Source organism: Cyrtonyx montezumae, unplaced genomic scaffold (genome assembly GCF_038088225.1).
Source record: "Cyrtonyx montezumae isolate F1298 unplaced genomic scaffold, pur_monq_1.0 scaffold_10, whole genome shotgun sequence".
Classification (NCBI taxonomy): domain Eukaryota; kingdom Metazoa; phylum Chordata; class Aves; order Galliformes; family Odontophoridae; genus Cyrtonyx; species Cyrtonyx montezumae.
In genome coordinates, this window is record NW_027071826.1 from 4022290 (window position 1) to 4048262 (window position 25973).

The 25973-nt window shown below is 55.0% G+C and overlaps 1 protein-coding gene across 5 annotated transcripts; it reads left to right on the forward strand.

Moving 5' to 3' along the window:
- Positions 1-25529, forward strand: FRMD6 (FERM domain containing 6). Of its 5 annotated transcripts, XM_065748689.1 has the most exons (15): positions 1-209; positions 412-484; positions 17871-18055; positions 18400-18490; positions 18569-18711; positions 19160-19236; positions 19785-19971; positions 20699-20854; positions 21562-21627; positions 21708-21776; positions 21850-22024; positions 22964-23287; positions 23378-23509; positions 24336-24427; positions 24519-25529. In XM_065748689.1, the coding sequence occupies exons 3-15, from the start codon at positions 17957-17959 to the stop codon at positions 24801-24803; spliced, it is 1896 nt and encodes a 631-aa protein (XP_065604761.1). In that variant the 5' UTR covers positions 1-209; positions 412-484; positions 17871-17956; the 3' UTR covers positions 24804-25529. The 5 variants fall into 5 exon arrangements, with proteins under 5 accessions (XP_065604761.1, XP_065604752.1, XP_065604777.1 ...); XM_065748680.1 differs by lacking the exon at positions 1-209 and having other exon boundaries at positions 289-484; XM_065748705.1 differs by lacking the exon at positions 1-209 and having other exon boundaries at positions 290-484; positions 18569-18648.
- Positions 25530-25973: the final 444 nt, after the last annotated feature.

Genomic DNA, 25973 nt, shown 5'->3' on the forward strand with positions numbered 1-25973 from the left:
TATCCAACCGGCCGATCCACACAGACACTGGCCACGCGCAGTCCTTGCACCACCGGCCCCTTTCCTCTTCATCGACCCAGCTTAGTGGCAACCCTTTGCCATAACACTTGCTTGGCCAAAGCACAGGAGAAGCCACGATCCACACCTTACTGAGACCCATGTGCTTCTTGGAAGGGCGCTCCAACATTCTCCCATCCTCCTCTGAGCAGGTAAGAACACGCACTTGGGAGTTGGATGCCAGACAAAAAAGGGTAGGTCCCTGCGAGCAGAGCACGGTTCCCAGGAGGAGGTGGAGAGCCCAGTACAGTCCCACCATCCTGCAACAGGATGGAGTCCCACCAGCTGAACCTGCTCTGAGCTGCCATGCCTGTGGGGACACTGAGCCCTCCCTGTGGTGATTTTGCCTTCCAGCCCTGCTGAGATAGCCCTGAGCTCACCATGAAGCTGCCGAAGGAGCCCAACTCGTAGATGTTCCCGGCTGCAGGTAGGAAAGCCTGAGCGTGCTTTTAACTACAGGGAAGGGAAGGGTGGTGCCGAGGGTGATCTGGTCCTGGGGTGCCATCTTAACATGGGGCCATAGCTTTGAGCATTAATGGTTGGACTTGATGAGGATTTGAGAGGTCTTTTCTAACCTAAATGGCTCTACAGTTCTACAGCTCCGTGGTTTCATGGCTCCATAACCCCCTGAGTCTCTGATTCTATGGTTCTGTAATTCGGTGATTTTACAGCTCCATGACCATTAAGTTCTTGTGTTCGTGAACACTTTCCCATGGAGGACCTTGAGGTGACCACAAAATTGTGGTGTTTTGCCTTCTGATGAGGACTAGGTTGGCCAGGCATTGAGTGTGTGTCCCTTCCCCGTGTCCCATGGATGTGCCTGGGAACAAGGGACGTGCAGAGATGAGAGCAGGGTCCTTGGGACCTGGTGGGGATAGAGCCATCTCCAGACCTCCCACCCAGCTCTGGGGAAGAGGTTGTTTGAGATCACTCAGTTTGGATCCGTTTTTTTTTTTTTTGCATTGTCTCCAATGGGGATTCCCAAAGCAGCACCAGGACTGGTGGCTTGGAGGTAGGAGAGGAAAAAAGGGCAAAAAAAAAAAGTGTCCTGTGGGTCACTGAAGGGAAAACAGGAGGAAAGAAAGGTTGGGGTGGTACCAGGGGATGGTAGAACCCACAAGCACTGTCCATCTTGTGCTCCGTCAGCTCTGCTTCTGTCCCCAACGCCTGGGCCCCCTCCATGGGAGTAGGGAGCCCGGTGCTCCTTTGGGTGGCCCCGAGGACTGAGACAGTGGGGTGCTCTCTTGTCTTGCCAACACTGTGCTGTGATCAGTGGGAGATCTTAGAGACAAAGCTGTTTGTTTTTAAATAACTCTGCTCATTGCACAGTGATGTAAGAACCCAAAGCATTTTTCTCCATCAGTCCCTATGGGAAGAGAAGGGGAGACACTGGGATAAGGTTCTGCTGCCCCAGATGAGGCAGAGGTGTAATGGGGGATGGGTGCCCTTCATCCATCATTTCTTATGTATACGGCAGCCATGGCTGGAGTGGTTTTAGCTGGTGTCACCTCCACAAAGTCCAAACCATCCCAACATAGAGAGATCATGCTTGGGCTTCCTTCTGGCCATGGATATTGGGCAGCCTGGGATGCAGACCTGGCCTCAACAGCCAGTGCCACAGTGCATGGGAGAAGGAACAGGACAAGGGTTGCTTCAGGATGTGTGGCACTTGGAAAGTGAGTATGTGGGGTGGTAGGAGCTGCTGCCTTGTGTCCAGCCTAAGGATGGGGTTTGGAAGGGGCTTACACTATGGGGCTTGCACAGAGCTAGCCCCAAGCAAATCCCTGCGTGGAGGAGATGAGCTCTGCATGTCTCATGGCTTGCTGACACCTCCAGAGCCCCCGACTCTCCCCCTCTTTTCCTTTCCCCTAACACACAGTGCAGCCTGGTGTTTCCAGCATGGATCCTTGCCCCAGATTGGCATGCTCACCTTGCAGCCTTTGCTGTGCCACCTCCAGTGCCACCATCGATGGTCCAAAAGTGTCCCATCCTTGTGGGTCCCCAGCCGTCATAGCTTGTACCCAGGGGATGTCCCTTCTTCAACAATGAAGAGCTTCTCCAGCTCATTTCCTTCCATGCCCTCATGGAGGAAATCAGCTTAATTACTTGTCTTGGTGTGTAATTAATTTTCTCCACTTCTTTTGATAGCTCCTCCAAAGCAGGTGAAGAGCTGCCCCTAAGCCCCAAGCCCCATTTGCTCCTTTTTGCTGGGAGCAGCTCAGAGGGGTGGAAATGTCCCAAAAGCATGGGATGAGCAGGGGATGGGACTGTTCTTCAAGAGGTTATCCACCCCGGGGATACATCCAACCCATGGGTCCATGCATCCCCTAGCAGAGCACGGGCGTGCAGCCCCAAATTCTGCTCGGCCATTTTGTAGAGAGGGTTTTGAGCTTCTCCAAACTCAAACATCAGCTTCATTTCCACCGCCAGGTCTTTGCTTTTAATAACAGGAGGGTCTGCTTTTGTTTAGTGGAGAGACATTAATTACTACTCTTACGAAAACGATGTAAATAGGGACTCAGGGAAGCAGCGAGGGTTATTAAGGCGAGGAGGCTGTAATTGCTGTGGTGTGGTGCCCCTCCCTCCCCATCAGATCTCCACGGAGGACCGGCTCATCCAGTCAGGTGTCCCAGCCCTGGGTGTCACCTCAGGACCCTGCACCCGCAGCAGTGTGCAGCCCGGAAGAGGAGCAAGCTTTGGGGTTTTCCTTGGGGAGAGCCTTTAGGAGCCTCCGAGTTGCTGTGGGGTTGGTCTGTGTGTGCACACTGGTATTTTTGGGGTTGTTTTTTAATCGTATCTTCGATTCCGTTTAATAATGGATGAGTGATCAGAACCCCACGCTGGCGCAGAGTGTGGGGCTGTGTGAGAGGTGGAAGATTTCAGTGATGCGTTGGCTGAAAGTATTAAAATATTTAGCAAAAAACTAAAGGGAAACAAGAGAGTGAGAACAAATTAAGGAGTGGAAAACAAATCACTGCCAAAACCGCTGGGAATAGGGGAAAAAACAACACCAAAAGAACCCAAAAATGTAATGGCCAACTCTCTGCAAATCATGAGGCCGCAGCGTGTGTCAATCCTGGGTGGTGTCCATTGGGCCCACAGTCATGCATTGCCCCATGATCTGCCTATGGGATTCAGCTGGGATTGGGGATAGGTCTGTGGGGGGCACCTGTGCTGCTCCATCCCTGTGGTGAAGCAATCACATGCAGTCATTGAGCAGGAAAGAAATAAAGCTGGGGGAAGCGTTGCCTCCATGCCAGTGTGCAGCAACATGCTATGCTTGCTGAGCCTGACCCCACACTGGGAGGTTTTGGGGTGAGATGTGCACTCGGTGCATCACTGGGTCTTGCTGTAGGGTTGGTGTGGGGTAGTGGAGTGGTGCACCAAGTGTTGGGCATTTGCTGAGTGTGGTCTGGGGCACGCAGCTCCCCAGCGTGCCCATGGAAACAGACTGCCGTCTCGTGGGGGATAAAACAAGCAGCATTCAATTTAGGTGGAAAAAAAACTCCTTTTGGTCAACCTCGTGATGGAATGCAAGGCTCCGGATGTGCTCGCTGGCTCTGCTGTTTGTGCTGGGGATCCTCGTGCTGATGACAGTCTGCTCCTCCTCCTGCCATGGAGGATCTGGCTCTGCTGAGGGGGAATTTCCCACTCTCTGTGCCATCAGCCAGTGCTGGGCTGGAAATATGTGCTCCCCTCCCTGCTTGGAGTCCACAGCTGTGGGTGTGGGGGGGCCCTCCAGTCGGCTGCAAACCATCCCATACTATTTTGGAGCAGTTTGGGGATTTCCACCCTCCCTTTGCTTGGGGGCAGCAGGGTGATGTTGAGTGTCATCCCACCCAGGTCCCACATTTGGCCATTCCAAGGAAACAAACTGCCATTTTTCATCTCGTTTTGCAGTTAGGGAGCCCTGTACTGTGGGAAGGATGCAGTGCTGCTGTTTGGTCATTCCCATGAGTGATGAGCAGAGAGGGACACAGAGCAAGAAGGGCTGCAGGGGTTGGAAGAGGGATGCTCAGTGGCTTTGCAAACATCACATCCCCAGGGCTGGCTTTGCTCCATTGCCACACTCTGTTTTTGGGAGGTTTTATCCCCAGGGAAGTGGCTTAGCTGTGCAGTCACCCACGTGCTCCCTAAAACCTGGGGTTTAACTAAAAGCCTGCTGAAAAAATGGTGGAAAAACTCCAGCTTTCTCCAGCTGCTGCATGAGGTGATCCTGTGGGGATGGGAATGGGGAGGGGGAGGAAGAAGGAGAAGGGGAAGGGAGAGGGGAAAGGTAGAGGGAGAAGGGATAAGGGGAAGGGAGAGGGGGAAGGGAGAAGGGGAAGGGAGATGCTGGTGATCTGGCACAGATAATCAACTGGTTGTCACTGCCTCACTACCCCCACCTGGATGGGAATGATGCTTCTAGCACCAAGGGTTTGTAGCTGAGGCAAAAGAAAGCAGACAGGAGCCAACAGGTAATTGTTATCCCTGTAATATCAAGAGTGTCATTTCACTTGGAAAGTACACACATTTTCCTGCTATTCTGCCCTGCTCTTCATTCTTTCCTACAAGAGGGAAAGAGAAACACCCATCTAGCTGGCTGCAGGAGCTGGGCAGAGGTTTACTGTGTTCCTGCATGGGGAACAGCTTTGTTTTGGGGTGGGGACTTTGCAACTGAAAAGCAGAGCTGGGAAATGCCTCTGTGACGCCCCTTGGTCCTGTGCAAACCAAAGCAAGAAGCGATCACAGCCAAGTGCTATTTCCCTAATGGTGTGTCTCCATCTGATAGATAACTACGTCTGTTTCTATCTCATCTCTCGTGGAAAAAAAAAAATCTACATTTCTTTGGCTTTGCTGTTTAAAGTTTAATTACCTTCAATGCAAACCACGTATCAAAGAAGCACAGATATTTCTGTGTGGAGTTCATGCATACCCTGGGAAGCTAAGCACTCACCAACGTGCTCCTCCTCATGAGCAAAAATGTTCGGGCATCACCCAGTTCATCCTCACCCTCCTTCAGATGGGAGCGTGCACACAGCGTGGTGGGGAACAAAGCCACACAGAGCCGGGGCAGCTCTTCATGCCCTGCTTAGCTCTTCCTGCACCATGCCCTGCAATTAGCTGTGTCTGCAGCTAATGGGTTGGCACAGCCCTCACCCTGTGCTCCATCAGCTGCTGTGCTGGGGTCCCCTGGGCTGTGAGCTGTGCTGGGTGCTGCTGGAAGCTGTACTTCTGTGTCCTCAAACACCAGTTTTTCCAGCCTATGGCAAAAAGGAACAGCATTACAACTTTCAGAGCGTCGCTGTGCTCAGAAACAAACATGAAGGCATTAAAAAAATAACACAGATCTGCAGAACATTTGTAACCTATTTGCGTAATGCAAAGGTATTAATTGCCAATTAGTCGTCAAACAGGACTAAAACCATGCAGCTCGGGTAGTGCAGATGTAGCCAGCCCTCTGCAACTGGAAAAACACCAGGTACCTTGTAATTAAATGTCTCCTGCATGCTCACCCCACCTGGCTAGCCTGGGAACTGCTGCAGGAGGCTTCCCACGCTGCAGGGATGGCTACTGCTGGGATGGGTACCACCAGGGTGGGTACCACTGTGCTGGGTAACATCGGGGTGGGTACCACCAGGATGGATGCTGAGATAGATACCAGCAGGATGGATGCCACTAGGCTGGGTATCACCAGGGTGGGTACTACTAGGATGGATACTACCATGGTGAGTACCTACGGGGTGGTACCTTTGGGATGGATGCCACGAGGATGGATACGAGGATGGGTACCACCAGGGTGGGTGTTGTTAGGCTGATACCACTGGGATAGGTACCACTGAGATGGATATTGGGATGGGTTATGCCATGTTGGGTACTGCCAAGATGGGTACCCCTGGGATGGGTACCATAAGGATGGATACTGGGATGGGTACTACCAAAATGGGTACCATTAGGTTGGTACCTCTGGGATGGGTACCACCAGGATGGCTGCTGGTCTTGCTGTGCCATGCAGACCCCAGTCTTCTCCCTGGAGATGAGATGCCCCCAGGTGACTCCATCTCTCAGCAGCGAGTGACCTATTTTGGATCACAAGGAGCAGCACAAACACAGGCTCTTGCAGGAGAGCTTTGAGCAATCCCTGCTGCAGGGCTGTGAGGGTAATTGCAGTGTCTAAAGGACATGGGCAGGAGGAGGTGCAGTATCGGCTTAGGCTGGGTGTGAAGCCCAATGCAAATTTTTAATTGTATTTTTAATGCATCAGCTTAGGTTCCAACACGATCACAAACAGGGGCAGGTGATTGAAGCCTCTGATCCTGCTCTGCAGGTGGGAGTGTCTGCTGAGCTCCACGATGGAGAAATGCAAAAGGCCTTTTCCTTCTTGGAAACTGAACTAATTATACCTGAAAAAGATAGGGGCTTCTACCTGGAAAAAAATATATATATCCCTGAAGAGATAAAAAAACTTACAGCAAATGGGTGCATCGCATTGGGGTGATGGAAAACAGGCAGTGCTGGCTGGAGGGGTCAGGGTGGGGACATGGAAGGGCTCCTCCATGACTGGGATCCAACTGTGTCCCCCAAAACCATCCCAAGGTTTAGAGTGTGGTGACAGTGTGAGTGTGTGAGAGCAATGCCAGATCGGCATCGGGTCACAAAGATACCCCCAGGAGTCCTTATGGGGCAGCTATGGCTGTGGCCACTTGGACTAAAAGGGGAATTGAAGGAGTGAAGGATGGGGGTGCACAGCCCCCACACAGCCCCACAGCTGCTCCGTGGTGCTGTGGGCAGGGAACGTGGCTGGGTACTGTGATGGGATGTGAGGGTCATGACCCCAGCGGGGTGTGCTGATGTGAAGTGCGGGGAGGAGATGGGGGGGGCACTTTCTCCTTTAGTTATATGTGGGTGAATGCAGTGATTCGAACCAGAGGCCCTGGGGAAGGAGTTTGCTTTGGGTCTGGAAGCAAAGAAACCGTGTCCTGAAGAGGTGAGGTCGATGCTGGGTCTGGTCCTGGCCCCATGGGACACCCACAGTACCCGCAGTGCCCACTGCCACGTGGCCCGGGCACATCCGGAGCTGCACATCCCCAAGCTTCCCTTTGTCATCCACTGAAGCTATTTCCTCTGTCTGAAGGAATCCAGATGGAAACCATCTGCTCGCTGCTGCGTCCCTCAGCCCCACATCTCCTCCTGCGTCTCCTGGACCCACATCTGCCGGTCCTGCATCCCCTTGTTTTGTGTTATAGATGTGTCAAAGGAGAGGCCTAAAGTACTCTCTTGGCTGAGATGAATGATCAGAGCTGGGGGTAAGGACGCAGGGCTGCAGGGATGCTGCTAATTAGCTGCATGGCATTAATGATAAACATTAGCCAGGAGGCATCGCTCAGTCTGATTTTGAAGAGCCCTGTTGAGTTTGGCCGGGTGTGGGACCTCTGTGCCAGTGACCCCAGCAGGGATTGGCTCCAAATGGGTCATAGTCCTTCTGCCCTGAGCGCTGCCCTCTCTGGATGCAGCCGAGGGGAAGATCTTCCTGCACTGCTCTGAACCTACAGGTGCTGAGAGCTGCAGGCCCAGGTGTGTGGGTGCAAATAGGATGCTACAACCATGTGGAGGGAGTAGACTGGAGCACCTCCAGCCGCGAGGATGCTCCCTGACCCCAGTTTCTGACTTTTCCACCCCGTTCCCACAGTTTGCCCTCCAGATGTGAACGAGGGAGTGAGGGAGAACTTTGGTGTCATGTGAGTCTGTAATTAAAACCTGCTGGGCAGGGGCTGTGACTGGAGGGCTCGTAGAGCTGAGGCTGCATGCTGTGGATTCTCTGATGTCTCGTAGGACTGAGGTCCTGACCATGCCAATAGCACAGCCCTGGTGTGGTTCCCCGCTCCCAGCCCCGCAATTTGGACCCCCCCCCCCCCCACAAGGAGCTCTGTCCCTCCTCCGGGTGGGACCAGCTCTGCAGCTGCGAGCAGGCGCACAGTTGGGCTAAAAATACTCCTGCTCTGTGCTCCTTCCTGCCCGAGCCGCTGCCTTTCCTGCATTACCGCACGTTTCCACATCTCCCAGCAGCTCCAGCAGGCTGGGAAAAAAAAAACAACCAAAAACAACAAGAAAACCAAACACCAAACAGCAGACAAGTCCAGAGCTCCAATAAGCCCCCAAAATCCCAGCTTGGCCTCAGCACGAAGGCTTTACCAACACTTGGTGCTCTCAGGATGGATTTTCCTTTCCCAGCCTCATATGCTGCTCATCTGTGCTGAGTTCCCAAGCGAAGCAATATTGGGTTGAACAGAATGGAAGGTGAGGGGGTCTGCCCCTCCCCCATGAGAACCCCACTGAGCACAGTGGGGCCATGGGTCACTCTGCATTGCTGGCATTCCTGCACTGCCACTAGCAGCCATCCCATCCTGGCACCCAGCAGGGACACCCCTTGTGCTCCACTCCTAGCGTGGCATGAAAGAAATCAACTTGAGGACAGTATTGCCAACCCCATGCCAGTCCCTTGTCTTCAGGATGTGCCCAGTGTCACCCCAGGAAGCCTGGGAGTGTGTGCCATCCAGGGCCTGCCTGGTGGGGAACAGCTCTCTCTGGGATGTACTGGGATGCACTGGGATGCACTGAGGTGAACTGGGATGCACCTTGATGTACTAGGTTGTACTGGGATGTGTTATCCAAGAGCAGAGGCAGCACCAGACTCTCTATGGATACACTTAGATGCAATGGGATGCTGAGACACACGGGGTTGCTCTGGGATGTGCTGGAATGGATGGTGCTGGGGGTCACTTAAGAGCTATCAGAGAATTGAAGCTGTACCAGGCTCTTTCTGGGATGCACTGGGATGGGTGGTGCTGGGGGTCACTCATCACCTGCCAAAGAACTGAGACAAGATGAGAATTCCTTGGGAATCCCCCACAAAATGCAAAGACGTGGCAAAGGCCAGCCCCATGCCAGAGTTTATGGCAACGCGCGGCTGTTGTGGTTCTGCACAGGGACGAGCAGGGCTTCATTATTTATTTTCTTCCCTTTATGGGCTGAGAAACCATCCCAAAGCCAAGCACAGCCTCCCACCTCTATGTGCTGTCTGCGGAGGGATTCCTGAGCCCCACTCTCAGCTGGAGCCCTGGCTGTGCCACACATCCCTGCGTGGAGGTGACAGCCCTGTCCCTAGGCGCACCCCAGGGCCATGTGTGTGCCACGGGATAAGGCTTATAGAAAAGAAAACAGACCCAGGGAGATCTGGAAGCCTCTCCGTAGTTGCATTTCATCAGCATTTCTGAATATGAGTGACACAAATGGAAGAGCTCACGGCCAACTTACAGAAGGGGTCAGGGTGCACACCTCTGGGAGCCACACTTGGGGCATTTAGATCTTTCCTGGTGAACTTTCTTATGGGGACATCACAAGCGTGACCCACGCGGAGCTGTGGGGTGGGATATGTGGCAGCCAGCATCATGCTGAGAGTCACCGTGCAGCAGTGCCTTTAGGAACAAGCTCTGCACAGAGCTGGGGGCTGAGGGGAGATGAATTGGTTTGCCACTCTGTTGCTTCGTTTATAATTTTGGTCCCATCAGCAAAATCATAGGGAAAACATGCGTGAGATAAGAGAGCTCACATGTCTGTGCAGCAATCCCTGCCAGTAACAATGCTGATACTGAAATGCTGCTGCAAAGAGTCTCGAGTGGAGATTACACGGGATCGTGGTGAGCAGCTGCTGTTTCCCATCCTCTTTGGGTAAATACATCCACTGTGAAAAAAGGCTGCTTTATGAGAAGGAGATTTTCACTCATAACCACAAATCCCTTTAATTTTTTTCCCTGGGACACACCTCAGAATGCAATTAGCCCAGATTTAAAACAAAAAACAAACAAACAAAAAAAAAAACACAAAAAAAAAAAAAACACAAAAAAAAACCAGAAAGAAAAAGCCTCAATTTATGACATTTTCCATCTGCATTTCTGCTTCTTGGAATTTTGGCAACCTGAACCACACAATTGTGAAAGAGAATTGTCGCCTGCATCCTTGGGGCTTTCCTTCCATGAGGAACGCCGGCCGGACACTGGCCCACATCCATCTTTCCGAGCTCTCCCTGCAGAGGGGATGTGCTCGCAGCCTTGGCCTGAAATTGTCTGCATTTGTCATGGGATCCACAGCACAGAGTCCAGACTTGTGTTTATGGATGGCTTTGCTGGCATGCAAAACTTCTTTGTGCTGCTTTATTTGGCTGTGCCAGAGCCTCTGCAGCGGGGCACCTTGTTCCCAAGGGGTGACAGTGGGGAAGGATGGGACTTCTGCGTGACACTGAGCCACGCTCTGTCTGTCTTGAACCGAGGAGCCCAGAACTGCCCCCCAGTGCTCCAGATGTGGTCTCCCCAGGACAGAGCAGAGCAGAACAGAAAGAATACCGCTCTCACCCTGCTGGCATGCTCTGTGCACCCCAGGACACCATCACCTTCTTGGCCATCAGGGCACACTGCTGTCTCAGGGTCAACCATTGGTCAACAGTTGGTCTACCATTCATCAACCACTGGTCAACCAGCTGTTGGCCAACCAGGATCCCCATGTCCTCACGTCCTTCTCTGCAAAACTCCTCTTTCCAGCAGCTCAGCCCCATCCTGTGCTGGTGCACGAGGTTATTCCTCCCCACGTGTCAGACCCTACACTTGCCCTTATTGAAAGCCAAGGATTTCCAGCCCTTATCAAAAGCCAGGCTGGATTTTTCCATGAGGACAGCAACATGCCAGATTCCCGCTGCCTGCACCGTGCACTCACATCATATAATTACCCAGCATGATCTGTTGGGCTGAAAACAGATTTCAGGAAGGAGTGTCGGGGTGTTTGCAGCAGAGCTGCTCTTTATTTAGGTCCGGGAACGAGCGGCTGTTCTCTCCCACAGCCACGCAGAGATTGTGGGGGCAGAGGCGGCCTCGCAGGTCAGCCTGAAGGATGCCTATAGAAGCTTAAAAGTGAGGAATAAATAACTCCTCCCAAAACAACCTCGCCATATGGCACCTCGGAGGAAGGAGCGTGGTGGAGATGCATTGCTGCTAGTTTATGGGGCTGCTGCTTCTATTCTGGTCCCGGGTCACCTATGGAGAGCAGCCCACAGGTGCAAGTTGTGTCTTTTATGTTCACAAGGCATCCGTGGTCCAGCTGCCCGGGTGTCAGTGGGACTCAGGATGTTGGTGGCATGGTTGGTGTCTCAGAGCCTCTGTCCAAGGAGGTGCCCAAGGTCGGCTTGTGCAACCTGATCTGATGGGTGGCAGCCAGTCCACAGCACAGGGTTGGAACTAGATGATCTTGAAGTCCCCTCCGATGTAAGCCATTCTACGAGTCTCGGACATCACACGTGCAGATGCCCAGCTTGGATTGCGTGAAAATCCCACTCAAAGGCTGCGTGGGGGTCTTTGGGACCTCCCTTGGTGGCCCAGCGGCAGCGCAGAGGGTCTGAGCGTCTGAGACGTGCGCTGCAGAGAGGCAAGGCAGCGTGACGGGGACGCAGCCTGGGCACGGCTCATCCCATCCCAAAGGACGGCTCGCGAAAAACAGAGCTGGGAGCCGGGGGTGCTCGCTTCTCCCTCCAGCGATGCCCACGCTCACCCCCAGGGCTGCACTCCCTTCCCCACGGCCCAGGGGCATCCCGCTCCCCCGGGGCTGCCCGCCGTCCCCCGCCTATCCCGGCGCAGCGCCGAGGCGGGCGGGAGGCGGTGCCGGTGCCGCTCGGGGCGGTGCGGCCCGGGAAGGGGCGGGGGCGGCGGGTTGGGCTGGGCACGGCTCGGCTCGGCTCGGCTCGGTACGGCACGGCTCGGCATAGCACGGCTCGGCACGGAGCGCTGTCCCCGGAGCCGCAGGTAGGTGCTCACCCGGCGCCCCGCAGCGCGCTCCCAGCCCGGCTCGGCTCGGCTCAGCGCGGTTCGGTTCGTCTCGGTTCGGCACGGCTCGGCACGGCTCAGCCGCGGCGGTGCCGGCCCGCTGGGGATGTCTCGGGTGGGCCCGGGCCGGAGATGGGCGGTGGGGAGCGGCGCGGCGGCTTGTTGCATTCGGAAGCTGAGTTGGTGCCGGAGAACTGCGAGTGGCTTCATTTTCCAGGAATGCGAGTCATTTCCTCTGGCCAGTCGGAGGGAGTTGAAATTTAACAGCGGCGGGGCTGCTCCGCCAAACCCCTGCCCCGGCCCCAGCCTCGTCTCACGGACCCCTCGGCCCGTGGGATCCCTGCCCGTGGGTCCCCCTGCCTGGGGATCACACTGGCTCGCGAACCGTGCTTGTCCATGTGTCCCCTCACCAGTGGGTCCCTTTGCCTCTTGTCTGTCGGTCTTGTTGTCGGTGTGTTGCAATCGTTAGCATGTTGCATTCAGCCAACATCCCGACATCCGTGCATTCACCCGTAGATCGCATTGCCTTTGGTTTGCATTCACCCAAGGGTCCCATCACTCATGTCCATCAGTTCTCATGTTCACGGTTTGCATTCACCCATGGGTCCCAATGCCCACGGGTGGCAGTCACCTGTAGATCCTATTGTTCTTGGGTTGTGCTTTTCCATGGGTCCTCTTACCTACAGGTCTCATCACCAGTGGGTCCCCTCACTCATAGGTTCTGTTGGCAGTGAGTCCTCTTGTGCATGGGTTGCATTCAGTCGTAGGTCTCATGACCTGTGGTTTGCATTCACCCATGGGTCCCATCAGCCATGGGTTGCACTTGCCTGGGGGATGTCTCATCCTTGGGTCCTCTCACCTGTACATCCTTGTATACTTTAGATCTCTTGTTCATAGTTTTTGTTCATCTGTAGGTCCCATCACCTGTGGCTTATGTTCACCCATAGGTCCCATTGCCCAGGGGTTGCTCTCACCCATAGGTCCCATCACCCATGGATTATATTCACCCATAGGTCCCATCACCTGTGGGTTGCATTCACCCATGGGTCCCATCACCTGTGGGTGGCATTCAGCTGTGGGTTCCGTCAGCCATGGGTCCCATTACACATGGGTTGCACCCACCCATGAGTCGCACCACCCATGGGTTATGTTCACCCATGGGTCCCATCCCCTGTGAGTTACAGACACCCACAGGTCCTGTTATACATGGGTTACAGCCACCTATGAGTCCCATCACCCGTGGTTTGTGTTCTCCCATGCATCCCATCGCCTGTAGGTCGCACTTGCCCATGGGACCTCTACCCCATGGGTCCCATCATCAGCCACTCTCCTCACCCACGGGTCCTCGTGCTGGTGGGTTACACTTGCCCACGGGATGTGTTGCCCACGTGTCCTGTTGTGTGTTGGTACCTACACTTGGGGGTCCTCTTGTCTGTGGCTCCTCCTGGTTCTGGGTGCCCTCACCTCTGGGACCCATCACCCATGAGTCCCATTGCCCAGGGGTGCCCTACACCTATGGGTGCCATCACTGCAGGGCCAGCACTGGGGCAGTCCCATAGGACACCACGTGGCTCTGGGTACCGAGGTGCTCATGGCCATGGCTTGGCCATGATGGCAGTGGGAAGGACGTGGCCGGCGGCCCCCAGACATGTTTGCTGTCATCTTGCAGTCCTGAATCAGCTTTTCCCCCCTCATGGCTGAGCGTTCCCCGAGCACGGGAGTGTTTTAGCCCTAAAGCCAAACTCTGCCCTTCCAGAAGGCGCTGGCTGCACGCGGAGCTCTCGTGCTCTGCGCCGTGTCGGTGTTTTTCCACCAGGCTCTCTAATTCCTGGGTTGAGCGTGGATTGATTTGGTCTCCGTGTAAAACCCCACGTCCCGAAGGCACTCCGGGGTTTGGCAGTGGGAACTGCCTGTCGTTTGCAATGGGGCTCTGTTCCTCTGAGCTCGGGTTTGTTCAGCCTCCGCGAACCCCCCGAATCTGCAAGCAATTATTCCGTGCCATGAAAAGTCAGCACGCTGAAAAAAAAAAGGAGATTAATCCAGACCAGATGTAAAAATAAATGCGAATTTCAAATTAAGATGATGTCAGCTCCCTCCTGCTAAAAAAAAAAAAAAAGAGGGAAAAAAAAAAGCCCCGAAAAGCAGCACTGTGGACTCCAGATGGAATACACAAACGATGGCTGTGGTTAAAATATCTGCCTGGCTTGTTAATTTAGTTTGATGCTTTATTTTCTTCTCTCGGCGGCGCAGCCGGGTGACATTTCTCAGATGCTGCACGCTGCTGGGGAAGGGTGAGCACGGCCCCGACGGCGCTTTTGGGGCCACACAGAGCGCTTTGGGGGTCCAAGAGGGGACTGTGGCTTTGTTTGCCCCAATGTGGAGCTGGGGAGGAGATGCTGTGGGCTCCGGAGGCAGCGGATGGGGCTCTCGGTGTTCAAGGCATCATTGTGTGCGTTTTGGCATAAAATGGAGCTCGTTTCGGTGTAAAATGGAGCTTGTTTTGGCACATCCTGCCCGGGACACGGGCGGTTTTGCAACCACCAACCCGCTCCTGTGGGCGAGGATTGGGGCTCGGGGCAGGGTAGTGCTTCCCCACGTGTGGTTATGAACCCTGATCTCTTTTCTCCTGGGAGATCAGCCCTGTCCCGGGGCTACACCACGCACGAGTGGGGGGCACTGAGCTGAGCCCCAGCTGCTGTGCGGCCGCTCAGCTCCTGCCCGGAGCACAGCTGTGGGGTGGGGCTCCCAAAAGGGATTTCTGTACAGAAATCCTCGGAGCTTTCCCAAAAGCACATCTGGGGAGTTTCCCTGGGGCTGAGGCATCACTGTGGGGATTGGGTTTTGTTCTCATCAGGACTTCCATAGTTTGGAAATAGCCCTTTATTACTCTGCTCCCTATGGCTGCTTTGTGGTTGGAGAGCAGTTCCCACAGCAAATCCAAGGCCAAAACCCAGAAGATCTATGGATGCAGCTTGGACTTGCTCCCCCTGGAAGTGGAGCCGGCACTGCTTCCCCTGTGGGCATGCTCTGGAGCTGCTGTCCTGCAGCTTGAGCACTGGGAGATCTTGCCTTGGTGACACTGAGAGATCCTGCCCTGCTGGCACTGGGAGATGCTGCATTGGTGGCCCTGGGAGATCCTTCCCTGGTGGCACTAGGAGATCCTTCCTTGGTGACAAGAATTGATCCTACCTTGGTGACACTGGGAGCCTTGGTGGCTCTGGGAGATCCTACTTTGACGACACTAAGAGCCTCAGTGGCACTGGGAGATCCTTCTTTGATGGCACTGGGAGATCCTGCACCAGCGGTCATGTGTGATCCTACGTTGGTGACACTGGGAGCCTTGGTGGCACTGAGAAATTCCTCACTGGTGACACTGGGAAATCTTGCCTTGGTGGCACTGGGAACACCTGCCCTGGTGCTAACGGGGCCAGGGAACATTTCACAAAGGCCCCGGAAGGCGTGGGGGGATGAACGGGACGGCGAGGCGCGGGGTGCCGGGGCGCACAAAGCCCCTCTGTTCCCCGCTCTCCTCACATAACCCACAGCTCTGAGCACTCCTCCTCCCCGTGCTGCTGCAGGGATAATTGCTTCCAGCCGGGTGCCAGCCGCCCTGCAGCTCCTCCTTGCTGGAGACCCGAGTGGCTGCTGCACGTCCTGGATTTTGGATGGGGATGGTGGTGGTTTGTGTGAAGCTTTGTGCTCGGAATCTCTCAAAAACCCAAGAAATGAGCCTGGCTTTGTCCTGCAGGACGGAGCATTGCACGCAGCCAGGGGGTCGGTTTGGTATCCCGAATGTCCCCAGATGTCCCCAAAGCAGTGGCCTTGGGGACCCCGCCGCCCTTTGGGGGCAGTGCTGGCCCCAACCCCAGCACCCACCCGGCGTTGCGGTGGATGAAGTAATGCCATATTTATAACCCGTCCCTTTTTTTCCCACTGAAGGGCTCTTTCATCTCCCTCTGTTCGTTATGAGGAAACTGTTGAGTTCGTGGAGAATCGGAGACGATTTTAATTACGGGGCGACCGCAAAGCGTGCATGAATCTGGCTGTCGGGTTAGGAGACGCTGCGCTGAACGCCGGCCCTACGACTTGTAGGAACAGCTTGCGCATACCTGCGCCTTGTGATGTGGGGCAAAACCGACTCTGAACTCTTCCAAACAAGAAATTCCTGCCCCGTGAATTCATCTTCCCATCCAGCCCTGCACTTTGTTCTGCTTTTCCTCTCCGATGGCCCTCCCGTAATCCCTCCGTTCGCCGCTATTGTGGCACAGCAGCGCTGAAACAAAAGCTGGGGATGGGCAGCTGGGGGGGGGGGACAGCTGATGGGACAGCATTTATTGAAGATGAGCAAATGAGCAGGATGTCGTGATGGTTGGGTTGGGGGGACCTGACTTATAGGGTGCACTTTGGGGATGAGCCACTTTCCCAGGAGGAAAGCAGCGGTGTGGCCGTGTAGCTGTGCCGTGCCTGAGCCATCCATCCTGCGTGGGTTTTGCAGCTGCTTTGCTGCTCAAAATTGCTCGTGGGGAAAGTTTGCTGGGGATCTGTCTGCAAATAATGGAATCTGAGGGGCTGAGCCCGGCTGCGATCCTCTCCTGCCGCTCCCAGCCCGCAGCCATGCATGTTCAGCGCTCGTGTCGGTGCTTGTTCGGGCACACGGGGAGAAAAATGCCTGTTCACTGGGAATTTTCACATCGACCACAGGGAGATGGAGTTTGCCCCCGGCTCAGGGTTAGTCAACAACTGCACGTCGGGGGCTCTTTTCCTTTTTTAAGCCTTTCCACCCGGTGCTGGAGGGTGTTTTTGGAGAGCTGTGGCACGGCGGTGCTGCGGGGGCTGCGGGGCACCTTTGGGTGGCAGCGGGTGCAAAGGGTGCTGGCACTGAGCACGCCCAGCCCCGAGGTGTGCTGCCCTCCCCACCACCACCCGCTGCAGCTGCATCACGCCCAGCCCTGCAGCGGCACTGCCAGGTGCCCGGCCGGGGTGGGGACACTCACCAAATACCTTCAGCCCCGTTTCATTCCCTGCTGGGATTTTTAATGAAGCTTAAAACGAGCCTGGCTGCTGCGCTGCTCGCTCCGAGTCAGGATTGGTCATGTCTGGGCATGGTCACGGTGTGCAGATGTAAGGCATGGGTGCAGCGTGCTGCCATGGGTGCAAGGCATCATGCAGTGCATGACCACAGTGCATGGATGCAGTGCATGTATATAATGCAGGCTGTGATGCACAGCTGGGATGGATGCACATACACAAGGCAAAGCCACGGTGCAAGGCTACACAGTGCCTTGGTGCTGCAAACCCTCAGAGTTTCCCAGCTCCTGCTAACCCCCTGTAGCTACCTAACACCATCCTGCCTTGGGGCACTTTTTTCTCTGCTGTAGGAATATAAAAGTGAAACGTTTTTGGAGACCAAAGGTGTTTTAATGTGGACCAAAGCTCAAGTGAAGAGAGAGACACCATGGTGTCCTCAGAAAAAAAGGATTTGCTTCGATTGTCGACATCCATGCTCGTTATTTCATGCATGTGTTCGTGTCCCTGTGGGTACCAATGGCATCAAGAGCACTTCAGGAATATTTGCCCTGGGATCTGGGCTGTGAGGGGTGGCAGTGCCCTGGCATCTTACCCCGGTGTGGGGTGGCTTTCCTTGAGCCCTGTGATGGGGATGTGGCCAGAGGTGGCAGGGAAGAGCGTGCTGTGTTCCCAGCACAAAGCCTTTTTTTTGGTTATTATTCTACCACGCCAGAAAAGGCATTTCTGAGGTTTTTCTGAAATAGGGCCGGGAGAATAAAAGCTCTGCTTCAGGCTTTCGGGGCTGCTGAGCTGAGTTCCCACGCTGCCCAAACCGCAGAGGGACAAGGTCTGGGAAGGGCCAGCGGTGTCACGGGCAGTGGCCGTGCCGTGGGCACACACTGGGGGCCGTGGGATGGGGTCATGCACTGTGTGGGGCTCAGCACCCCTATCCCACAGGGATGGCGCCCACGGGGACCGAGGCCGCCCTGTCCCACCGGTGAGGAGCCCTCTGCCCCCAGCCCGGCCCGGCTGCACTGCCCACGATGAACAAGCTGCCCTTCCACAACAACCGAGTCATGCAGGACCGCCGCAGCGTGTGCATCTTCCTCCCCAACGACGACTCCCTCAACATCATCATCAACGTAAGCTTGGTGGGCCCTGGGGTGCTCTTTTCCAGGCTCTCATTCTGCTTTTGATTTTGTGCCCATCGCCCTCTTCTTGCTGGAGAAACCCACGCGGCACATCCCCCTGCATCAGCTTCTTGAACCATGGGCACGGAGCGCAGAATTCCCACTCTTGGCTTCTTTCTTTGATGTTACCCAATATTCTGTTTCCTGCCAACCTTGGCTTGCCTCTGGGGACTCACATTTTGTCCCCAAGGGAATCCAAAACCCAGACCCCAGCTGGAGACTGCTCTTGGGGACATGGCAGGAGTGGATGCAGCTGTCCATGGTTTGCATCCAGAACACGTGTGTGCTTTCCACAGGTGAAGATCCTGTGCCACGAGCTCCTCGTGCAGGTGTGTGACCTCTTGAGGCTGAAGGACTGCCACCTCTTCGGGCTCAGCGTCATCCAGAGTAAGTCTGGCACTCACCCCGTGGCCCCGGGGACAGTGGGGACGTGTCGCGATGCTCACCCTGCCCAACTCCCCCCAGACAATGAGCACGTCTACATGGACCTGGCCCAGAAACTCTACAAGTACTGCCCCAAGGAGTGGAAGAAGGAGGCCAGCAAGGTCAGCGGTGAGGTGTTGCATGGAGAGATGACGGCACTAAGGCCACCTCTGTCCCCGGCGCAGGTCACTGTCCCTGCGCAGGCGCGGGCTGGGGGTGGGCAGTGCGGGGGGAGAGTGTGGTGCTTGGTGGCTGTCACCCCAGTGCCACCACACCACGTGGGGACGTGTCCTCCACTGGAACTCTGTCCTCCGTGATTATTTCCTTCCTTGTTTCCCACTGGGTGAAGGGATGGGGTGGGATGGGGTGGGATGTAGGAAGGATGGGGAAGTTGGCTCCTGACCCAGTGTGGTTTTTGAACCCGGCCTTTACTTCTTTTAACTCCAAATCCCTTTTGTTTCTTGAGATAAGGCAGATTTGAGGGGAAAACGAGAGGCGGTGTTTGGGAGGGGAATTGCCAAGGCCAGCCCATGTGCTGAGGGCAGCAGTGGAGCCCGGTGCATTGCAGGGGCTGGTGGTCGCAGTGTGACACTGGGATGTCCACAGAAACCCTGAATGTGTTCTGTGTTCCAGGGGATCGACCAGTTTGGCCCTCCCATGATCATCCACTTCCGAGTGCAGTACTACGTGGAGAACGGACGGCTGATCAGGTGCGAGGACGGGGCACAATATCCCAAGTACTGCCAGGAAAACAGATTTTTTGCAAAAGAAATGGGAATGGCACATCTTTCAGAAGTGTTCAGGGACCCAGCTCACACCTTTCAGTTACTTCAGTTGTGCTGTCCCTGCCCCTATCCTTCTGTGTGCCAAGGGACCCCTCCCCATGAACCCTCTACACGGAAACCAGCGGGGACCCTTCTCCCATCCAGTGATAATGACATTGTGGCACTGAGGGACACGGTTGGGAGGGTTGGGATTGGGTTTGAGGATCTTGGAGATCCTTTCCAACCTCTGCTATTCCACAATTCCATGATTTTTGGGGCTGGGAGCAGCAGATTTAGGATTTTATCACCCACGTGCCCAAGGCCAGGAGGGAGCTATCAGAAAACCATCGCCGGGGTCTCACTGTCTCTGGGACGTGTTGGGGACACAGTGGCCACGTGGAGATGCTTCTGTAGGGTTTTTGTAGTTCCCAGCTGCAAACTGCAGCCCTGGTGGTGGGTTCCCTCTGGCATCCTGACATCTCTCATCCCTGCAGTGACCGCACGGCGCGGTACTATTACTACTGGCACCTGCGCAAGCAAGTGCTGCACTCGCAGTGTGTGCTGCGAGAGGAGGCCTATTTCCTGCTCACTGCCTTTGCCCTGCAAGCTGACCTAGGGGACTTCAAGCGCAACAAGCACTATGGGAAGTACTTCGAGCCTGAAGCCTATTTTCCTGCCTGGGTAAGTGCTGTGTGCCTTGAGGTTATGGGGCTCGAGGCGTCTCCTGCTGTTCTCTGCACTGTTGTGCTTGCAGCACAAGGGGCGATGCTGCTGTGTCCACACCTCCTGGTTATTAATAACCAGTGACAACTGTGGGGCTGGAAATAGCTGCAGGCGTGGGTTGGGGTTGGGCAGTCAGTGTGGCCACACCAGTGATGGGGGTTTCCCTGTGTTTGCTAGGGGGATGCTCGCTATGGGGCTGCCCTGCATGTCATGTGCAGTGCAGTGTCACACAGCCATCCCTAGGGGTTTCCTGCAGACTCTGCAGCCCCTGCGGTGCACAGCCCATCCCCCCAAAAAGCCCAGTTGTTAGCTGACCATTGCACATATGCATTAAGGAGGTGCACTGATGGGCAGTGCTTGCAATGCTCTAACACCAAAAAGCTGAGCCTCCCCCGGGGCGTCCCACAGCCCAGGTTGCCGGGATGGGAAAATGAATAAAAGATGTAGGTGCTGCTGCCCGCTTTGATTTATGATTGATGTTCCTTGGGTTTGCCCCAAATCTGCCTGCTTTGCTGTTTTTTGAACTAGTGATGGCCCCGGGGCTGTGTCCCTGCCCAGTGGGAAGCCTGGTGTGTAGGAATGGCTGCTTCTGTGCTGCTGAACGGGTTTTTACCACCAGAAGTTGAGCACTACATTGCTCTGATCCTCCACTGCCCTTGCTGAGCTTCTCGTCTCCTTCAACCAGGTGGTGGCAAAGCGGGGCCGGGACTACATCCTGAAGCACATCCCCAACATGCACAAGGATCAGTTCGCCCTGACGGCCTCCGAAGCTCACCTCAAGTACATCAAGGAGGCCGTGCGGCTGGACGACGTGGCCGTGCACTACTACCGGCTGTACAAGGTGGGAGCCAGGCTGCCCAGAGCCCCATCCAGCCTTCTGTTCAAGTTTGTCTTTGTGAGAGCGTGGGGAATGGCGAGTAATGAGAGGCTGTGAGCAGGGTGAGGGGGCACGTTGTTGAAAAGGGCTGGAAAAAAATAGAGAATATCTCGTTTCAGGCTTTTGTGCCCTGCAAGGAGGTGAGTGGGGTGAGCTGTGTGCTGTCACCTGCTCGGTCCCAGCTCATAGAATTGCCCCAGCTTTGGTTCAGGGAATCATTCAGGTTGGAAAAGACCTCCAAGGTGCCCAAGCCCACCCCTACCCCACTGTGCCCACTGCCCAAGGCCCTCAGTGCCACATCCCCATGGCTCTGAACATTTCCAGGGACAGTGAGCCCACCACTCCTGGGCAGCTGTGCCAGTGTCTGACTGCTCTTTCAGAGTAGAAATGTTTCCTAATATCCAACCTGAACCTCCCCTGGCACAACTTAAATCCACTACCTCTTGGAGGTCCTTCAAGGTTTCCTGGGGTTAAGCTGCTCCCTAGAGGTGAGCATTCTGGGAAAGTGGAGTGGGACCAGCTGAGGATGCAACCTGCAGTGTGTGTGCATCATTCATTGCACGAGCCCAGCACAGGGCAGGAGATGGGGTAACCGGAGGGGCAGCTGTGCTGTGGGGGCAGATTTACCCACTTCATGCTGCAAGTTTAAAAGCATCTCCTATTCCCCTCAGGACAAGAGGGAGGTGGACGCATCACTGACTCTGGGGCTGACGACGCGGGGCATTCAGATCTTCCAGGTATGCACCCAGCTCCAGCCCAGCCCCATCCTTACAGGATGCCCACACCGCCCCTCTCATCCACCTTTATTCGCTTACAGAACCTGGATGAGGAGAAGCAGCTGCTCTACGACTTCCCCTGGACCAACGTGGGCAAACTGGTGTTTGTGGTGAGCGTGGGGCCGTGCACAGCGGGGCTGGCTTGTCGTGGGGAGGGACTGAGCTTCCCCATCTCCTGCTCAGGGCAAGAAGTTTGAGATCCTTCCCGACGGGCTGCCCTCGGCCAGGAAGCTCATCTACTACACGGGCTGCCCGCTGCGCTCCCGCCACCTCCTGCAGCTGCTGAGCAGCAGCCACCGGCTCTACATGAACCTGCAGCCCGTGCTGCGGCAGGTCCGCAGGCTGGAGGAGAACGAGGGTAGGTGCTGGTGCCCTGTGCTCCCCGAATGCTGCCTGTGCCTGGAACTGCCCAGTGGGTCCCCGTGGTGGTCCTGTTCTGATTTTGCCTGATCAGAAATTCTCCCCTGGTTGTGGTGGATGCCTGCAGAGCCCTGGGAATGGTTGCATGCCCTGCTGTGGTCCCTGAGGGTGCCAGTGCTTCAGTGTGGTGTTCCCTTGTCCCTTCCTCAAGCTCAGAAAGCTCTTGTGCAAACAGGAAGGATTCTTCTCCTTCTCTTTCTTTTCTTTCTCTTCTTTCTCCTTCTCCTCCTTTTTATCTTCATTTTTGTCTTTACCTCCTCCTTCTACTTGTCTTTTCCTTTTCTTCCAATTCCTCCAATTCCTCCTCCTCTTTCTCTTCCTCCTTCTTTTCCTCTTACTTCTCCTCTTCCTTTCTTACTCCTTCTTCTCTTCCTCTTCTTTGTCTTCAAACTTTTTTTTCCGATTCCTCCTATTCCTCCTCTTTTTCTTCCTCCTATTCCTCCTCTTCCTCTTCTTTCTCTCTCCCTTCCTCCTCTTCCTCTACCTTGTCTTCTTCCTCCCCTTCCTGCAATTCCTTCTTTCTCCCCCTCTTCCTCCTCCTCCTTCTCCTCCTCATCCTCCTCGTCCTCCTCTTTCTCTTCCTCTTCTTTCTTCTTTCTCTCTCTCCTCCTCCTCTTCTTCTTTCTCTTCTTCTTCCTTGTCTTTCTCTTTCTCCTCCTCCTCCTGTCCCTTTTCCTCTCCCTCCTCCTCCTCTGGAGGAAGGACACAGCACAGAGCCCAGCAGGCCCAAAGCTCCTCACCCACCCCAGCAGTCTCCAAATGCCATCCAAGCAGGCCCGGCTCCCAGTGTACCACCCAATGGGGTTTGTGCCATTGTCCCTGAGCACTGGGGGTTACCTGAGTGCCACATACCGATGCTGTGTGTCCGTCCTGACAGAGAAGAAGCAGTACCGTGAGTCATACATCAGTGACACGCTGGACCTGGACATGGAGCAGCTGGAGAAGCGCTCGCGGGCCAGTGGCAGCAGCGCAGGCAGCATCCGGCACAAGCGCCTGTCCCGGCACTCCACTGCCAGCCACAGCAGCTCCCACACCTCGGGCATCGAGGCTGACCCCAAACCCCGGGACGTGGGACCTGAAGATGCCAATGTTCACCGCAAACTGAAGACCTGCAGCTCCATGACCAGCCACGGCAGCTCCCACACCTCCGGGGTGGAGAGTGGGGGCAAGGACCGGCTGGAGGAGGATCTGCAGGATGATGGTGAGAGGCTCCGGGGTGTGCAAGGTGGGCGCTGCTGGGCTTGGATGTAGGGTGGTGTGGAGGTGACTGTCCCCATCCGTCCTGGCACAGAGATCGAGATGCTGGTGGATGACCCACGGGAGCTGGAGAGAGCGGGTGAGCTGGCGCTGGAGGTGAGCCCTGACATGTGCGTGTACATCACCGAGGACATGCTGCTGTCACGCAAGTTTAATGGGCACTCAGGTAAAGCCACGTTTCATAGCATCACAGAATATCCCGAGTTGGAAGGGACCCCTATGTGTCGTGAAGTCCTACTCCTGGCTCCACCTCAGGACCACCCAAAAATCAGACCATGTGTCTGAGAGCGTTGTCCAAATTCTTCTTGAACCCCAGAAGCTCAGTGCTGTGGGGAGCTGGATCCATGCACATTCTGTGCAGGGCCTTTTCCTGACATCCAGCCTGACCTTCCCCTTCACTCCTTCATTTCCTCCTCCATCATGCATGATGCGGTGCTGGGCAGACCAAAATTAGCCTGAGCTTTCCTTCGGGATGCAAGGAAAACCTGTTTGTCCTGTGACTGGAAGTGGAGATGAACTGTAAAAATCCTGAGAAGGGTGCAGGTTTTCTTCAGGGGAGGATTCACTGTAACTTTTTTGGGTGAAGCACAAATCCGTGCTGGAAACCCCTGCAAGAAGGCATGGGTGGCCACACAAGCTCAGCAGGTGGGGAATGGTGGGAGCCATCTGGGGACACGAGGGGGCAAGGGTAGTGGTGTATCAGATGGAGCCACTGGGAATGATTTTGGCTTTGAATGCCATTTGCGTGTGCCCTCCTCTCCCTCTCTCCTATATCCAACAATCAGGTTGGATATTAGGAAGCATTTCTTCACCTAAAGAGTGGTGCTGCACAGGCACAGCTGCACAGGGGGTGGTGGGTTCACCATCCCTGGAGCTGCTCCAGAGCTGTGGGGATGTGGCACTGAGGGGTGTGGGCAGTGGGCACGGTGGGCTGGGGTTGAGCTTGGGGATCTCAGAGACCTTTTCCTGAACGATTCTGTGATTCCACGCAGGGCTGATCGTAAAGGAGCTCAGCTCCTCCACCTCCAGCTCCTCGGAGACCGTGGTGAAGCTCCGGGGGCAGAGCACCGACTCCTTACCCCAGGTGGGTGCCAACAGTCCTCCTCCCCCCCCCGTCCCCACTCGCAATGGCGTTCCACGTTCCCCCACACCCTCACCCCCTTTCCCTCACTCAGACGACGTGCAGGAAACCCAAAACGTCGACGGACCGGCACAGCCTGAGCCTGGACGACATCCGGCTCTACCAGAAGGACTTCTTGCAGCTGGCAGACCTGTGCCAGGACACGGCGCAGAGCTACACCTTCGGCTGCGGCCACGGCCTCGGCGACGACGGCCTCTACTGCAACGGCTGCCTGGCCCGGCAGTGCCTCAACATCCAGGAGGGCTTCCCTGCCAAACGGACCAGCAAATACTTCTCACTGGACCTCACCCACGACGAAGTCCCTGAGTTCGTCGTCTGAGGGCGGCAGGGACGGCTGAGCTCACAGTGGGGCTGGGGGACGTGGACTGGTCCCTCGGCATCCTTCCGCCTCTGGATGTTGATATGTGTGCATGAATTGTCTTATTTCACCTCGGAGAAGCACAAGGCACTCATCCAGCCGAAGCCAACCCGTGGTTTCCCAGTGGCAAAGATGGGGATCGTCCCCACCCCAAACCCTGTCCTCAGCGTCGCCACTGCCTGCTGGGAAGAAAATGCCAGACTGCTGCGTCCAAGTCAAGCCAAAGAGATGTAAATACCCTAAAGGCCAGTACAGGAAGCGAGAATTAAGCAATAAGCACCAGGGATGTCTGTGCATGGGAAGGAAATCCTTCCAGGAGCAGCACTGCAGCCGGGCTCTGAGCGGTGCTGCTCGGGGCCTTCGTGGAGCTTTGTTTTACAAAAACAAATCCAGAAACCAAAAACACCCCCCAAAAAAGGGAAACGAGAGTGGAGAACATCATCTGTGATAGCACCACAATAACACTTCCCAATATATAGAAGTCACATATATAAATATATCCAAGTACATATGTTTATATATGTCTGGATCTCATAGACCCATTTTCGCTTTACTCCTGCTCCAGAATACCTTTCATACAAAGGATACACCTCTCTCTGATGAAGCATATAGACAATCATTTTTATTCTGAAGCACTACGGTGAGAAAACGGACCTTCCCATGGAGGAGAACATGAATGTGACAGCACCAGGATGGGTTCTGCTCAAGGATGGCAGTGATGTGTGCCCAGGGCACCAGCTGAGCTGCGATGCCATCGGGAGCAGAGGGTGTGATGCAGATGTTCACAGCACAATGCCTTCTTAAGTCGATATTTTTCCTAAGAGTTTAGCGATCGACAGCCAAAGTTTTGCCGTATTTTGATATACCACCTTCTCTTTTTTTTTTTAACTGGAAAGTTTTCTTATCTATATGAAAAAAATATATATATATTATTTTATAAATAAGCACAATCTTATTTTTCTAAAGATCGCTGGGGAGGGAGGGGGGGTCGGTGCAGAGTTGGTTTGAGCAGCACCGGTGATGCTGACTGTGATGGGGAGATGAGGTCCACAGAGGTTCCTTCCAACCCAAACCATTCTGTGGTTCCCTGAGCACGTGCAAATGGTGGAGGCAGCCAAGTGGCAGCAGGAT

Coding starts and splice junctions, on each gene's coding strand:
- FRMD6 (XM_065748689.1), top strand. CDS start 17,957: ATGAACAAGCTGCCCTTCCACAACAACCGAGTCATGCAGGACCGCCGC. Junction 20,855..21,561: donor ACTACTACCGGCTGTACAAG/GTGGGAGCCAGG, acceptor TATTCCCCTCAG/GACAAGAGGGAGGTGGACGC. Junction 24,428..24,518: donor GCACCGACTCCTTACCCCAG/GTGGGTGCCAAC, acceptor TCCCTCACTCAG/ACGACGTGCAGGAAACCCAA.